Source organism: Phaseolus vulgaris, chromosome 9, assembly GCF_000499845.2.
Source record: "Phaseolus vulgaris cultivar G19833 chromosome 9, P. vulgaris v2.0, whole genome shotgun sequence".
NCBI lineage: Eukaryota > Viridiplantae > Streptophyta > Magnoliopsida > Fabales > Fabaceae > Phaseolus > Phaseolus vulgaris.
In genome coordinates, this window is record NC_023751.2 from 32480996 (window position 1) to 32499087 (window position 18092).

At 36.2% G+C, this 18092-nt stretch overlaps 2 protein-coding genes across 2 annotated transcripts; both read right to left on the reverse strand.

The window, feature by feature from the left end:
• Positions 1 to 1246: 1246 nt before the first annotated feature.
• On the reverse strand, positions 1247 to 5868 carry LOC137820681 (endoplasmic reticulum oxidoreductin-2-like). Its single transcript, XM_068624865.1, has 10 exons — positions 5394 to 5868; positions 5090 to 5221; positions 4425 to 4677; positions 3888 to 3998; positions 3098 to 3216; positions 2752 to 2856; positions 2420 to 2622; positions 1848 to 1962; positions 1570 to 1752; positions 1247 to 1488 (listed from the first exon to the last, which is right to left on the reverse strand). Exons 1-9 carry the CDS (start codon positions 5550 to 5552, stop codon positions 1570 to 1572), a joined length of 1380 nt encoding a protein of 459 aa, XP_068480966.1. The 5' UTR covers positions 5553 to 5868; the 3' UTR covers positions 1247 to 1488.
• Positions 5869 to 7793: 1925 nt separating this feature from the next.
• Positions 7794 to 10148, reverse strand: LOC137820682 (pentatricopeptide repeat-containing protein At2g13420, mitochondrial-like). Its single transcript, XM_068624866.1, has 2 exons — positions 7980 to 10148; positions 7794 to 7862 (listed from the first exon to the last, which is right to left on the reverse strand). Exon 1 carries the CDS (start codon positions 10081 to 10083, stop codon positions 8554 to 8556), a length of 1530 nt encoding a protein of 509 aa, XP_068480967.1. The 5' UTR covers positions 10084 to 10148; the 3' UTR covers positions 7794 to 7862; positions 7980 to 8553.
• Positions 10149 to 18092: the final 7944 nt, after the last annotated feature.

Consider the following 18092-nt stretch of genomic DNA (forward strand, 5'->3'; position numbering starts at 1 on the left):
CTACATTTGGAAAACAAGTATTTTTTTTAAATTAAAAAAATATGAATATGATCTAAGAAAATTTAAAAACTGCATATATATATACTAAATTTAAAATTAAATGAATAATGGCTTTAAAATTATATTTAAAATAAATATTGTACTGAGAAAAATTAAATTGAATTAGTAGGTCCAATTAATTAACTTGAGAACTAAAGAGATTGGGTATCAAATTTTGACAATTCGGCTTGATCAATGGATTAAAGAGTAAAAAGTAATTGATTATCTAATTTATATATTAAATAGATTGTAATATTTAGGTTGACACAAGGTCTTTTGCTGGATTAATAAACTATTTTTTCCTCTCTTAGAAAAGATAACTTGAATAAAAAAATTAAAAATATACACATAAACATATTAAAAAATATTTCCCATTAATAAAATCAATATAATAATTTGATATACAAATTAAAACATATTTTAATAAAATAGTGTCACCTTTAATTTTTTAATATACAATTATTAATATAAGTTAACTACATAAAATTAAAAGTTGGATTTAAGCTTATCCACTTTGGCTCGAACACTCCTCTTAAATGACGTGTCTGTGTCAAACACATATATTAGACACTGACACGATACATATCGGTGAAGTTTCCGATTCAAAAAAATATCTGTTGAATTTCTATTAATTCTAACATATTCTAACACAATTTTAAAAATAAAAAATATATTAATTTTTTAAAAACTCAAACTTATATAAAAATTTATTATAATTATAAAAATAAGAAACAAATATTTTGAACTTATCATAAAAAAACATTTTTTTACTCCAAAACATATAAATTTTTATTATTAATTTATATAATTCATAATTATATAATATACTCAAATCCTACATTTTAATTCATCATATCAGGGTTACATAACTTATCCACCTTTAAAAACTGTTTTTGCAGTTATAAAAATTGCAGATTTTTTAGCGTTACTTATTTATGATTCACTCAACTGATAACCTACCTTTGAAGGAAGCTGATATCTTAACACCCTCAACAAGAAAACATACACTTCACATCTTAATAAATTAATATTTTATTCATTTCATTTTATTTTTTAATTTAAAATTATTATTATATTATTTATAGACAGTGTCCAATGTATTTTATTCATAATTTTAACAACCTTTCTCTTCTAGAACTCCGAAAAGTGTGAAGGTGTGTGTTTGTGGTTTCCTTTTCCCAAGACACAAGGAGAAATGGTAGAGAGATATTGTAAGAAATATTGAATTACAAAATCGGTGGGGAGAAGGGGATTAAATCCCATATTCCCAAGTAATATATTTTCTATTCCTTTCAGTTAATTTTTTCCCCCTATATATGTTTAACCATTTATTTTCAATTTTGAGACTCTCTAAGTACATTAGTTTCCAAACAATAACAGTGTTGTTCTATGTGTAACCTCTGGAGTAATTTGAATCATAGAGAACATAACTGTCACCACTCACTCGCCCTGCAGATGATGCAAACATCTAATACTCAGTTTGGTACATCAAAGAATGATACAACAAATACAAAGAAGGTAGCATGTTACCTAAGTTTTAGATACAAAGGACCAAATTTTTTTCCATGCGTTAATAAATGTTGTATGAGCAGAAACATGTCCTTCCATCACACTATCAGCTGCAGGTCCCACTTCATGGACAAATTTGACAGATTCCGAAAGTCGATTCAGAAGGTTCATCAGTGCAATTACCTCATTCCTTTGCAGCTGCAGCTGCAAGATCGTCAAGTGCAAATTATAAGGTCTTGGTCACTGAACCTTAGTTTAAAGAGAGGAGGAAAAAAAATTCTGAGGTAAAATGTACTTACTGAGTTTTCTTGACCATCAACAGAGAAGAGAATCTTTAATGCAGTTCCAAGACCGAGAACCTGCAGCTTACCCCATAATCGACACTTCTCACATCCTATACAATCCATCAATGCACTGTTTCCATACAAAAAGTATTCCAATGAGACAAATAAATCAAAAGAAGAGTGTAAAATGAATTAGTATAACAAGTAAAAGGATGTCACTTAGTTGGGTTCATACAGTCAAAAAGTTCATAATCAGATGTGATCAGCACTAAAAATGTCCAGATAAACCCACTTAACACGCATCAGTATGTGGAAACTCAAAAGAGACTAAAATTCCAAAGCATGGAAGATGAAAAGAAAAATCATACTCATCAATTACAGGATTTTGGATAAAATCAAACTTATGCAATTTTGTTCCTTCCACAACTATGGTTTTGTGAGCATTACTATGAATCATAAGAATCAATTGTCTTTTCTGCATATTTGTTAGTAGTATGAAGCATGCTTACAAGAGACTAAGCCCTGCAAGTTATACATTAATAATATTTAGCTAGGCTGGAGCCAAGCCCACTGGTTTCTAGTAATACCTGATGTTTCTAAACTGTTGTTGAATTTTCTGTTTTAGCTCAGGTCCACTTTGGCCTTTCCACAAATTCGCTTCATCAAATGGAATTGGACAAGCAGTTTGAAGCTTGGGGTCAGAAAGTAGCTGTTTTATCAAGGAATGTGTCTTAAGGTCCTCATTATGGTTGCCTGTATCATACTCTGCCTGTTCCAGATAATTTGCAGCCTAAAGAAGAATGTAGATAGCATCAAGAATATAATTAACAAGTATTTTTAAATGAAGAATAAAATAGCAAGATTGATCCATTAATAGATGCACAGTTTCTGACGTTAAACCAACACATTTTATACTCACCTTGGTTACTGCTCGCAGCACAAAGAGAAAAGTGAAATACAAATTGCTGACACGATCAGGGTATTTTAGGACTCGATCATAAATCAAAGTAAGATTTTGGCCCCACTGGAATGATAAAAAAGAAAGAAAGAAGTTAGATATTGAAATATATTTTTCTTATGTTCACAGTGAAAAATATTAGAATAACATGGGTATGCCACTCAAAAAATGCAGGAGGCTTCAAAATGAGCTACATCCAAATTACTTTAGAGCATAGAAAGATCCATAACTTTTAGGCTCGAATATGCAATAGTTGTATTAATTCCTCAAAAGCGATGCAAATATTCTTTTCAAACAGAGAATTTACCAAATTTGTAGTTTCATCAAGTAGATACTCAGCAGCTATATGTATTGATATGGAGGAGTGAAGACCGGATATCAATTTATACAAAATCTTTTTCTCTTGACATAATTCTTGAGACGGATCTACAAAAGACAAAAAAAAATCAAATTAATGAACCATAGAAACCAGAGAAAAAAAAAAGTCCCCTTTTACTAACATTTCAAATACATCTTTTCAGTAAAAAAAGTGATAAGAACACGACTAATATCCACCCTATGGAAAGCAAGACATTATATAATGCATAAAGACAGAAAAATAGAGGGTAATTATTTATATTCAAGGTTACTGGTCTGTCAATGTTTTACAACATGAAAGGTACCATCAAACAACATTTCAAATACATCTTTTCAGTAAAAAAAGAGATAAGAACACGACTAATATCAACCCTATGGAAAGCAAGACATTATATAATGCATAAAGACAGAAAAATAAAGGGTAATTATTTATATTCAAGGTTACTGGTCTGTCAATGTTTTACAACATGAAAGGTACCATCAAACAACATTTCAAATACATCTTTTCAGTAAAAAAAGTGATAAGAACACGACTAATATCCACCCTATGGAAAGCAAGATATTATATAATGCATAAAGACAGAAAAATAGAGGGTAATTATTTATATTCAAGGTTACTGGTCTGTCAATGTTTTACAACATGAAAGGTACCATCAAACAACCTAAAATCCAAGGCCTTTACAAAATATTAAAGTTTATTCAAATTATTTAAGTGAATAAGCTTTTCAGAGAAAACTTACATTTGGGGCAGTTCTCAGAGTAGACAGCATCCCATATCCTTCTTGCAGATGAACCAGTGTAACCAGTATACCTTTCAGGATTCAGTTGAAGATTCACGTATGTCATCTCATCTGCAAATACAAACACAGGTTTTAATTGACATGCTTATTTTTCTTGGAAAAAGGTTGAGTATATCATAAAAAGATTTAATAATTTGAATCACATGCTGTCACCTATTAAAAAGCTAAAGGAACTTTTACTAGAAGTGAATGCTAACTACACTGTTTGCTTTCTGATACTGAAAACCAAGGGCTGGTCAAATTGAAATTTAATCATAAAAATATCTTAGCAGATCAAGATATCAACCAAAACTATTCCACAAAGATATACTCATTTGAGGAGTATAAATCTGATGTCACTCTATATATTTAAGAATCCTAAATTTTATACTTCACTGTTAATATCTACTATTTCACTTTCACAAAACTAATTGGATAAACAACAACTATTAACACAAATAATTTAGATATGAATTACAATATAGAGTAATAACACACCATTGTCAGTCTCATCGTCAATCGTCCATGGATTGTCTGTTTCTGACCATCCTCTGAAAACTTTACTGTCTAAAGTACGGTCAACAGCTGCCTGAGGTTTACCTTCTTGACAAACAAGATCATTCATTGAGAAGCGATGAGGCTTCTTAAATGATTCGGGGAACTCACTTTCTGGGCATTCACATACACTACAGTCCCGCAACCGGCACATGCCATCATCAGGCCAGAAAGGACAGTCACACCACAACTTCACCTATAAAAAAATTTAATATTATGAAGATGAAGGCCACTAAGTTCAGTAGACAATGCAAATGAGCATTCATAGACTTGATTCATTCTAAAGCCCTAATGCATATCAACAACATAAGTGGTTTTCTCTAATTTCTCACACCGTTGATCACATCAAAATTCAAACATTTCATTGATTAAGAAAGCCTTTTAAAATCATCAATAAAAAAACAAATTTGGATCCATCACAAAGTTCCTTTAGATAGGCCTCTCAATCCTAAATTGCGCTGCTGGTGTGAACAGGATGCCAGTAATCTTTACAATACAAGGGATAAAAAGTGGAACACAAAAACACTTATCAGGCTCTCATCAAACTCAAGGTAACCTAACCATAAGTATCAACAGAAAACAAGATGATCTTAGTCAACGAAGAAAACCTTAAAGTATCGAAAGAAAGGGGTCTTCACGAGTTCTTGGAGGGAAGGGTTCAAAACTTCCTCATTGAGATGGTCCACAGTTTCATAATCACAACAACAGTCCTCAACCATGCCACTGTACTTCGGTGTACCCTGCAACCGACAAAGAGAGAATTGCACAAACAAGACAAAGGGAGAAAAAAAAACAAAAACGAAAATCACAAAAAGACACACACTTTGTCCAAGATTCAAAACCCCACAACCTAAAAACAAGAAAAGAAACTTCGAATGTGGTTTATCGACGAAAAGAGTTGATAGAAATTACCCGGGCACACTGGCAAGCTCTATCAATGGCTCCAGACAGAGAAATTGTGGGAGAAGTTTTAGAGGACACAGCCATAGCAACGAAGACAGCCACGAGAGCCATGAGAACCCAAAGCCACGGTGCTCCGGAACCCTTCTTCTTAGCCTCGGTTTTCACCATCACAGTTCCCAATGCCGGTGCTTCCGAAACAAAGCACCGAGATTTTTGGCGTTGGTGAACGGATCCCAGTAGCGTAGATTTGAAGGGGGAAAATGGAGGCGTTGAGGAAGGTAGTGAGTTGGGGTTGGGGGCAGTTTTTGTTCTTGGTAGCAGTCAAGGTCGTCGGAGGGAAATAAATGGGCGGTTGTTGGTTTCGATTTTTGCTGCAAAACAGTGTTCGTAAGAAAATTCCAGTGTCAAATTCGGACACCGTGGACGCTGTGGGTTTGTTTTTACGTGTTCCAACCAATCAAACACCATTTCATTTATTTCCCTCAGCGTTAAGAAATCAAATAATATATATATCTATTTATTTATTTTTAATGCCAAATGTCTCACATCTTAATACATGGAAAGTTTCTTTCACCTTGTAAATTGTAAATATAATAGTTTATAGCATTTTTTTTTAACACTACACCACAAGTGTAAGTTTTTAACTCTCTACATTTATTTATTTTTTTACTTTCCTAATAGTACTTTACCAAATGTATATAAGGTAGTAAATTTTATTATAATTTAAAATACACGCGTCTACATAATGAAAGTATCATATTTACTTAATTATAATATTTTTACTTACTCATATATTATATAAGATTAATAATCGAATAATATATAGGATGCTATATCTTGACACCCTTCAAAATTAATTAAAAAATTAAATTATTAAATATATGAAAATATATTTTTATTTATTGTATTAAAGATGATAATTGATAATATTTTTTAATAGAAAGATTTAGATAAGTTTTAAATCTCTCATAATTTGAGTATTGTCAGTATTATCTATTTAACTTTTTTTTTATTGATGATCTATTGAATATTTAAAATTTTAATATTTTTTAATTGAGTTCTTGTTATTAATATTTTTTACTGTTATCTTACTTTGTTCTTGTATTTAATATTATTAAATATTATTAAATACTATTAATATTATTAAATATTATTAAATACCATTAATATTATTAAATATTATTAATATTATTAATATTATTAAATATTATTAAATATTATCAAATATTATTAAATATTATTAATATTCTTAAATATTATTAATAATATTATTAAATATTTTAATATTATTAAATATTTTTAATATTATGTATATAATTATTACAATAATAGTTGGTAGGTAATAAAGATCCGTGGGTGATAGATATTCGTGGTATAATTGGTAGGTAATAGAGATCCGTAGGTAAAAGTTGATAGATAATAAAACCCGTGAGTGATAATTGGTAATTCTGAATTTACCTACTGATTTAGAATCTGTGGATAATATCCGTAAGTAATGTTGTCCATGAGTAGTATCCGTAGAAAATGTTGAATTTACCTATGGATTCATATTTGTAGGTAAAAATTCATAGATAATATTGATTTTTTTATAGTGTTAGTTCATTAAAACTTGATATTATTTATTATGATCAAAATCATCAACATCTTAATTATTCTGGTAGTGAAAACTAGACTTGTTAATCAAACTATTTAGTTAAAATTGTGTAATGATCAAATCGTCTAGCAATTAGATCACTTAGATCTAACAATTTTGTTCTCCGTGTTCATAATGGATTTTTTATAACTTACTTTAATATTATGTTATTGATTACGTTCCATTGTAATTGATTATTTTGCAAGCCTAATGATATAAGTTACGTATTACAACTTTATGTAATTGATATGAAACTTACATAATTTATTAATTCCTAAGGTTAACAGAATGACTTAGCTATACAACCTTTTGTAATTGATTAAGGAAACTTATGTAATTGATTAACATGCCAACATTTCGACTGTAACATTGTACAATATTTTGTAACTAGTTAATTCATAATGCATGTGAACCAATTTGATTAAAGTGGTTTTATGTAGTTTGTTACAACTTATGTAATTGGTTATATAAAAGAGTTTTCTCTTACAAAAGTTAAGAAATGACATTGTAATCTATTAATCCATGTTGTAGTTGGTTAGATTAGTGTTGGTTACTTTTCTTCTTAAAGGACAAAACTCATGTAGTTAACTACAAAAGAATGTTATCTATTACATTGTTAAGAATTCATGTAAAGAATACTTTGAAATGCAACTTTGTTGATTTTAATCATTGAAATAACTTTACAACCTAAAGTTGTTACTTTGTTTTACCAAGAAAGATTTTAACTATTGGCTTATTTAATTTTTAATAAATTGCAGAAAAGAAAGACGAACAAGAAAAGAAATTCAGGGTGGAGTTGCCTACCCACTTCAGCAAATTCAAAGAACGGGCCCACAAAATTGTCACTACAATGTGAGAAAAGAACAAAAGAAAAGAAAAGAAAAGAAATGAATACAAATTTAAAAACTTCAAAATGAAGGTGATTTTATTGGTTACAAATAGTGTATAATCAAGAAAGCTACCTCCAGTTGTAACTTCCCTCAGTCCATTCCTTCCTACCAGAGTCGTCAAATCTGGAAGCCGTGAACCTACTGATGGAAAAGCCTTGGGTAATCCTCCTGAATTATGGGTTTAATTATGAACCTTCATTGCCTTGGAGCTTTATGACATCCACCCGTAAAAGAATGAACTAAGCAATTTCAAATTTCAATAGAAGATGTTACCGAAGACCTAACACTCCAACTATTCCTTTTGGACAACTTACGTTTTTTCACAAGTAAAAGAATGGGTTTAGTACTTCCAATTTCAGTAGATGGTGTTACCCAACACCTCCAAGGATCCAACTGTGTTCCTTTTGGGCATTGAAGGAGAGAACTCAAGGATGCTCTATCATCCAGCCACCATGTTTGGTTTTCTCTAGAATTGTAATTTGCAATGCCTCTCTCTTCCATGAGAGAATTTTCCTTTTCACTAGCCTTACCTCTATGATGAGGTGCATAACTATATCTCGTGTAATCTGATTCTTGCGGAAATCTTGTAGAGGCATAAAGTTAAATTGGGCCAAAGAAGCTATAAAAGTCTCAAGTGTGTAATAAGTTATCTCCTATAAGGTTTCAAATGATAATTCTGAAACTCTGAACCAAAAGTTATTGATTCTTCATCAAGCTTCTTCTTCAATCTCCTCCAAGTCCTTAACATATCAGCCTGAATTAGCCCCCTATAAAGGGTCTCAAAGGTACTTTTCAGAGGAAGAAACCCTTTCTCTATCATCTCAACAAAATAATGGCAAGCCTCCCTCCAGTTCTGCCTCTCACACAACCCATGTATCAAAACCGTGTACAAATCCAAATCCGGCCCCGCTCCAGTGACCTTCATATCTTCCCATATTTCCTTCACAAATCTGATCATGTCCAACCTCAAAAACATCCTAATCAAAATCACATAGGTGTGCGAGCTCGGCGCACACAACCCATCCTCCTTCATCCTCTTAAACATCCTCAAAGCACTCTCAGCATCCTTCCTCCCTCTATACTCCTTAAAGAAGCAATTATACGTTGCGGCACACGGACTCACTCCATCCTTCACCATCTCCTCAAGCAACCTCTCTGCATCCTCAAGCCTCCCACACGAAGCAAGGCACTTAATAACCGAGGTATACATCACCACATTGGGAAATATCCCTTTCTCCTTCATCAACCTCAGCTTATCAAGCACCAGCTCCGGCTTATGCGCGCGGCTATAAACATGAAGCAAAATCGAGAAGCTAGTCACATCCGGCTCAATCTTGTTGTTACGCATTTGATCAAACACCTCCTCTGCATTCCTTATCGTCCTCTCAAACCTCTCCTCAGGGTGCAAACTCACCTTCCTACAAACCCCATTCAACAAAACGTTATAAGTAACAACATTCGGCTCAATCCCTCGCTCAATCATTTCGTTCAAAAACGTTTGCGCCATTTTAACCTTCCCCAGCTTGCACCACCCGTAGATCAAAACAGTGTATATTTTCACGTTGGGAGGGAAGGTGGTTCTGTTTCTGTTGAAAACCTCGACGGCGAGTCTGACGTAGCCGTACTTGCAGAGCGTGTCGAGCAGGAAGCAGAAGTCGTCGGGAGTGGTTTTGGCAAAGGCGTCAATGTCGTGGAAGGCGCGTACCGCCTGGCGCGTGAGGCCGGCGGCTACAAGGCGGCGAATTAGGGTTAGGAAGGTGGCAGGGGTTGGGTGGAGGTTGCACTGGGCCATTTCGACGATGAGTTGCCATGCGACGTCGAATTGGCGAACCTTGGCCAAGGAATCGATGAGGAGCGTGTAGGAGGCGTGGGTGAGAGGGGGATTGGGTAGGGTTTTGGCGTAGTGGAAGAGTGAGAGGGCTATCTTGGAGTGGTTCTTGAGGCGGAGGAGGGTTTGGAAGAGGAGGTCGGGGGTGAGGGTGATGCCGTGGAGCTGGAGGCTCGATTCGGCGGCGTGGAAGGGGTTGTGGTGCTGCAGGAGGAGATTCGACACCAATTCGGCGTCGTTTGATTCACTTAGTGGCGGTGGAGCTGAACAGAAGCGGTGGAGGAACGGCGGAGAAAGGACGGAACTCTGACGGGGTTTTAGAAACGCCCTAACCTGTTGTAACATCATTCTTTTGGTTGGCGGGGAGTGATGGGTTTCCTCTACTTTGCTTCAATTTCGTGCTTGCATTTTTTGATTTCAACAAAATATTTCATTAATGTTTTTTATCAATCAACCAATATTTTAGTCATTCAAATTATAAATGATAGAGTAAAAAGGATTGCATTAACAATTTTGATATTACTTTTAAATTGTTTATTATTTTTATAAGTTGACATTTTAGTCTTTTTAAGATTAAAATTTTGTTCAATAATAATGTTTAAATGATTTAGACATTTAATTTATTTACCTGTTCAATTGTATAGACGGATATTTTTATTTTTATTTCTTATTTTTACTATATCACTTAGTTATGGTTGGATGGAATATGTGATTGATTGTATTGCTGAGAAGTCATTAACACATAACACATAAAAAAATTACAAAAAATAAATACATAATAATAATAAAAATAAAAATATTAAACACGTAATAACAAACAAAAAATATATATAAAACAGCAAAGTCATAAAATAGAAAACTAAACCGTAAAAAATAAAAAAAAACATAATAATAAAAAAATGTAAATACATTTATAAAAATAAAAAACAATAAACATATAAAAAAAATAGAATAAACAGTAAACACATGTAAAAAAAATATAAATACATTTATTAAAAATAAAAACAGTAAATATATACACAAAATTGTAAATTATATTTTTAAAAATTAAAAAATAAACACACGTAATACATTTATTAAAAAAAAGAAAAAATGATGAAATTACGTGAAGGACACTAGAGAAGAAGAAGATCACAATATGATCAACACAAGCTAAGAATTACCAGATTATCCAACCACCACAACACCCAAGATCCAATGTGGAAAAAAAACACAACAACAAATATTATAAGTTCACAAAATTGATTATGTATGTACTTTTAGAAAAAAACTAAAATCAATTTCGATTCTCGTTTTAGTTTTAAAAACTATAGAATCGATTCTCTAAAACCAACTTGCACCATTTCGAAAAATTGGAAAATCGATTCTGGTTCTTTAAAACAAGAATCGATTTTGTTGTTTATTTGAAAATTTAATAATGATTCTCCCTTCTGATAAGAAATTGATTCTAGTAAAAAAAATCAAGAGAGACTCATTGCATCAAGTGATTTTACATTTTTTTACTGTTCTTACTCAAGCATAGAAAAATAAACAACTCTAACAACAATCCAGCTCTCACTTTCACTCGTTCTAGGCACAACAAAACCATATCTGACAATACAAAGTTCACTCTCTCTAAGTACAACAAACAGAACTCTCACAAAACCTAATTTTATTTATACACTAACAAGGTTTTTGTTAGTTCACGGGTTTAGAACTTTTTAAACAAACTGGTCAAGATTCTCTTCTGTGCCACTGCTACCAAGCATTGTGACCACGGTAACCAAGGAAACCCCATTCAAAACTGGTTTTATGACCATCACGGGGTCTTTTTTTTTGTTTTTACCAAAATGGGGTCGTTGTCAAAAAAATTACAAATATGGGGCAAGTCGTGCCAACTTGGCACGACTTCATATGTAAAAGTCGTGTCAAGTTGGCACGACTTTGCCACGTTAGCCTAAAGTCGTGTCAACTTGGCACGACTTCTACCACGTCAATCTGAAGTCGTGTCAAGTTGGCACGACTTTGTCCACATCATATTTTTATTTTATTTTTGTTTTTAAATAAATATATATTATAATTATTTAATTATAATTAAAATTATAAGTTATGTAATATTTGAAATTAATTTGATAAATAAATTTTTTATGAAGGTATAAATACTTAGGTAAAGAAAATGAGAAAATTAATAATCAAACTTGAAATTGAATTTTATTATCAAGCTTGTTTGTGCGGACAATTACTTTTATTGTGACCTTCGGTTCTGCAATATGAACATTTTTTTTCTTTTTCATATTTTTTATTAATCTAATAACCAAATTAATATATTACATTATCGTCAAACATGATCCATACACAATTATTCATTTTTTTATTGCTTAAAACTAACACCCTTAGAAAATTATGTATCAAATTAATTTTAAACATTACATAACTTACTAGTCAATATCTAAATAAGAAAATTTTACAAGAAAATTTAAAAATAAAAATAAATATATATATATATATATATATATATATATATATATATATATATATGACGTGGACAAAGTCGTACCAAATTGACATGACTTCAGGGGTTGACGTGGCAGAAGTCGTGCCAACTTGGCACAACTTCATGCTGACGTGACAAAGTCGTGCCAAGTTGACACGACTTGCCCATATTTGTAAGTTTTTTGGAAACGACCCCATTTTGGTAAAAACGAAAAAAAAGCCCCATGATGGTCATAAAACCTTCAAAACTAGCACCACTTTTATCCTGAAGGCATGCACAACTGCCCAGCAATGTATTTAATGTGTTTAATATATTCAAAAAGGATGCAAAGGTATCAAAGTAAAATTGCATTGTGCCTACATGGAATCAACGCAAATCTCTTTATTTTTTTGAAGAGTAAAAAAACGCTCTCACCCGCCTTCCTTCTCTCTTGTGATACCTGGAAACAAACAAACCATAAGGAATTTTAAGTGCATTATCTTTATCTTGAGTCTGATTGCATTATTTTCATGTACAATGTGGTTGTAATCAAAACATTTCAAAATAGTGGAAAAAAACTTGAAGGTTAAGTTAATTAATATTGGATGAAGAATTGATTTATTCTAACCAATTTAAAAGTCTTTGTGCAATCATTCTATCTTTATCTATCTTTGTGCCTACATGGAATCAACGTAAATCTCTTTATTTTTGTGAAGAGTAAAAAAACGCTCTCACCAGCTCGTCCATTCCTCGTCTCTTGTGATATCTAGAAACAAACAAACCATAAGAAATTCTAAATGCATTATCTTTATCTTGAGTCTGATTGCATGCTTTTCATGTACAATGGGGTTGTAATAAAAACATTTCAAAATAGTGGGAAAAAGAACTTGAAGGTTAATTTTATTAATATTGGATGAAGAATCGATTTATTCTAACCAATTTAAAAGTCTTTGTGCAATCATTCTATCTTTATCTATCTTATACTTGAATTTTTCTTTATTCATTTAAGAATCGTAACTCTTGAATCAGGTTCTATAAGAAACTTTTTTTAATCTATTAATTCAGGAAGAGGTTTTAAAAACATCAATTCAAACTTGATAAATTTTTGCTATAGTCACACTAAAAACCTAAAAGCTAAGGAAGATAAAATTCTATGAAAAAAAATTATTCTTTGTATTCATTCACGTCATTGGTACTCAAATAGGGTTTGTAAAGGGCCACAATGAGCTTTACCCTTGTAAGCAATATGACATTAAAACTAAAAGCAATTAAATTAAACAATCTTATAGGACCATTAAACTAAGAAGTCTTCCATCCATCTAGGTTTATTAATCTGATGTTTGAGCCTGTTGTCGTTGGTTTAGACACTTTGTCCTCAAACTGAGTTTGATGATCTTGTTAGGCTGAGTGGGGTTGTTGGACTGATTGGTTGGGCTTGGTTGTAATTGGAATTTGTTAAATATGTGAGTTTAATGGGTTGGGCATAGGTGCAGACATTATTGGGCTTGGGTTAGGGTTCACTATGTTTGGAGTATTATGGGAAGTGGGTGAGGCACGAGGCTCTATGAGTGGACCATTGGGGTTTAAGGTATTTGGTTTGGAGGCATGTGTTAATGGTTATTATGGGGAGTGGGTGATGCATGAGTTTCTATGGTGGACCATTGGGAAGTAATAGGTTTGGTTTAGGGACATGCATGAATGAGTTAGGAATAGGGTTACATGTACTTGAGGATTTATGAAGATTAGTGAGGCGTAAGACTCGATATTTGGGCAGCGTGAAATAGCTGGGGATAGATGCGTTGGCACATTTTGAGTGGTTGGTAAGCGCAGTGTGCTCAAAAAGTCATGTGAAACTTGTATAGGGAACTTAAAGGGTGTTGAGTTATGTTCCATGATAGAGTTTGGGTTTGGGGGAGGGGAAGGTATTGGTCCTCTGAAAGGGGAAGGAGTGAAACGTGAAACACTGGGTGGATGCGAGATGAGGGAGGTAATTAGAGTTCATACGCAACGACACCTATGCGGCGACTGATTTGGTATGGGTTTGAGTAGCGAGGGGCTAGTCTCGGACATGGACGACATTCCACTGCGGTATGGCTGGAGGCGGATCCAGACCTAGTCATCTACGTTGAAGGTGCGGTCCGATCGGTGCCGATTAGCCTGTCCGCATATGCGTTGGCGAGTTTTGCGGAAGTTATGTTTGAGAGCATGCAATACTAAGGTATGTTGGTGTAGCAGTTCCGGGATGGTGGTGTCGGCGCGAGAAATATGTAACACCTCGAGGATGGTGGGAAGTGAATGACCGTATAACGCATGTAAGAGGGAGGTGCCAATAGTCGAGTGATGCGTCATATTGTGCTATAACTCCACGAGGTGGAGGTATTGGTACCATGTGTGGGGGTGGTCCCCAGTGAAACATCGCAGGTATGCTTCTAGCCCTCTGTTTAAAACCTCTATTTGCCCATCTGTTTGTACCCTGGGCTTTGAACAATTGTCTCAAAATCGTGCTAACAAAGAGTGGATCGCGACCCGAGACTATGGTTTTTGGCATTCCGTGAACGTGAAAGATTTCCATCGTCAAGCGCTTGGCGAGTTGTTGCACTGTGAAGTGTGTAGGGAGAGCCAGAAAATGGGCATATTTGGTGAGACGGTCACAAATGACCCAAACCACTGTGTGACCCGCTGATGAAGGTAAATGAGTTATGAAATTCATAGATAAATCTTCCCATACTTGTGTCGGTGTTGGGAGAGGTTGAAGTAACCGTTGAATTTTTTTTTTGTAGGTATTTATTTCTTTGACAAGTGACACATTGCTGGAGGAATATTTTCACATCCCATGTCCATCTCAGCCAATAAAATGAGGCAGCGACTCGAGCGAGGGTAGGCTTGAGACTAGAATGACCATTTGTTGGGGACTCATGCATTTCGAGGAGGATCTTTTCTCTGAAATTATTGGACACTGGGAGGAACAATTGGTGTTGAAAAAACAACATTCCATTGCGGACTGAGAACAAATTGGGGTGTTGTTGATCGTGAGTGCAAGATTGGATTAACTAGGCACCTTCCGAGGTTTTGAAGAACTCTTGTAACTCTTGAAACAACAAGGGAATCGGCGAAGACAATGCAAGCAGTAATGAAGGGGTTGGCGTTCCTTAGCAGGACAGAGCATCGACAATTACATCTTGTGTTCCAGGTCGGTATAAAATTTGAAAACACACCTGATCCTGCCTGTTGACCAGAATGTTGGAACTTGCCTCGTCAAACTTGGATCGACGTGTGCACCGCTTCAACCTCCGTCCTTCGTCACGATCCACCTCAAGAACCTGCAAAAGAACAGAGCGGCGCCGCTGCGGCCGATCACACTCCAACGCCCAAGTCAGTGACCGAACCACCAAATACTAAGAACAACACTCAAGAACTCTCAAGGAGCCGTGCAATGTTCTCTCTCACAGTATTCTCTAGAAACTCGCAAGCGTAAAGAATACAATCTGAACGCGCGTACCTCAAAAGTTCGTTGGGGAACCCTTAAATACCTAGCCACTTTCTCTCTCCTGGCAGTTACAGACCTGGACACGTGGCTCGCATCCAGCTGTACACGTGCCATCATCTGGAGCCTCCTTGACTTGGGCGCTGCTTCTGACTATCCTTTGGCTAAGTTATTTATGCATGATACTGCTCAGTGCATAGCTAACTTGGAGCGCGATCTCTACTGGAATTGGCGAGTTAGGGTGCCTTCGTACACCTTCCCTGTGGTCTCGCCGGCCGCCTTCATAATCTGCACCACCTTCATCTTCGGCGATGTGCTTGCTCCGGCGATCTCTGATCACTTGGTCGCCTGAGTTTACATCTGGCGACTTCATCTTCAACTTGGTGACCACCGGTTCTGGTGTGCTGGAGATCGGAGCACGCCGACATAATAACTGGCGACCTCACGAGCCCCCCGACTTCCTTCCCTTCTGCCAACCTGGCGTCTCGTCAACACGCCTATACTGTAGCTTGGTGCCACGTCATCACTTCCGACTACTAGGGCGGTACACAAGCCCCCCAGTCTTAAGCGAAGACTTGTCCAGCGAAAATACTAAAGGAGTCACGTCAATACCGATCTACGTGGCATTGGCACAGAATTCCAAGCGGTTGTACTTTCTGCTTCTCTGACGCTCCACCAAACACTCCTCCCATCGTTCGACACGTGGCTTCATCAACGGTTACCTTCAGTTAACGTTTGCGCTTCCCAAACCCATTTCGAAAAACCCTTAAACTCATTTCGCTTCACTGTTCCATCACTTTCTTCGTTTTCTCAGACGCTCCAACTCTCTTCTGCAAAAAAAAAAAAAACTCTCAGCGTTCTTCAACCTTCTGAATCACCAACATCCTTCATCGCCTTCCCGATCATAAAAAGGTACTTCCTTTCCTTCTTCTGCTGGTTTTTCCTGCATTTTAACCGATTCGCATCATCCTTTAACTGTCTGGTGCATTCGTTGTGGGTTGTTTTTTCTGTTTCTCCTTCTTCGTAACTTAGGGCTTTGTCTTCGTTGCAACGAACCTTCGCTCGTTCGTTTTCCACCCTTCTCTTGTGATCGAGTCAGCCTCTGCAAACCCTGATCACCTTTGCTTTTCTTCTTCCTTTGCAGCTTCAGCAATGACTCGCTCAAAGATCACCCCAAATCCTCCTCCTTCATCCCGAAACCCCTCTTCTCAAGCACACAACCCACCGCGAGCACGCGGTGCTTCGTCTTCTCAGGCTGAGAGGCCTGCACCTTCTCGCCCCAACCTGGCCCAGGCTACTCCGCCTGTCACCAGAGGAGCCTCCGTCCCCCCACCAGACTTCAAAAAACTATATCCCTGGGCCAACTCGACCTTGTTGAGGGAAACATCTTCTGTAAACACTGCTGGGGCAGTTCTGCGATTGACGAAGGGGGATGAGCCTCACCAATCATTCCATAAGGAGCACGACAAAAAGATGACGGTGCTAGCTTGCCCCCCGACCTGCCAGTTTGCGCCGACGACAAGGCGAACAACGGTGGACCCTTCTGCTTCGTTTACACAACCTTATTCAAGAAGGTGAAACTCAGGTTTCCCTTCACTCGCTTTGAGAGGGAGCTTCTTACCGAGCTCAACATCGCCGCCGCCCAGCTCCATCCCAACAGCTGGGCGTTCGTGCGGGCATTCCAGGTCATGTGCGACCATCTGGGGTTGCCAGCATCAGTGGATGTCTTCTTATTTCTTTTTTGAAGCCAAGCACCCAGGAGATCGCCTGTGGGTAAGCTTGAACGGGATTGCTGGGAGGTCGATCCTCTCTATCTTCCAGCAATCCTACAAAGACTTGAAGGGCAAATTCGTCCAGGTGCGCCCCAACGACAAGGACGCTTCCCTACTCAACGGTTTCCCCTTGTACTGGGTAAACAAGGGGAACAAAGAGTCCAAAAGCAGCTTCAGGAGGCCAAGGAGTCCTGATAGCATGGGTGCCTTGGACAGGGACCTCTGCTTCTTCTGGAAGAGTATTGCAGACGCCAACATCACCTTCCTCACCACCACACTCATCTGCTTCGAGTTCTTCGAGGACCAACTCGAAATTCGCATAGGTTAGAACGTCTAAGTCTTTGTTCTAACATTACCTCTGTTAACTATTTCTGGGCGTCTTGTGCGTTGTGTGCAAGACTTTGGTTTTATTTTTCTGCACTATTTATCTGCCTTGCTGCATACTGCCTTATGCATTTATTTTCTTTCTGAGCTAGCCCATGCATTTTTGCTCTATGCAGATAATATGTTGGGCCGGGGCAAGCTCGCTGAACTGAGGGCGCTCGCCCGAACCCACGGGTTGGCATCGGGTTCCCAAACCGTGCCAAACTCTGTGGTGGAGATCGCCGCTGCTCAAGGCAGATCGCCACCCAGGGGCCCAACTTCTTCT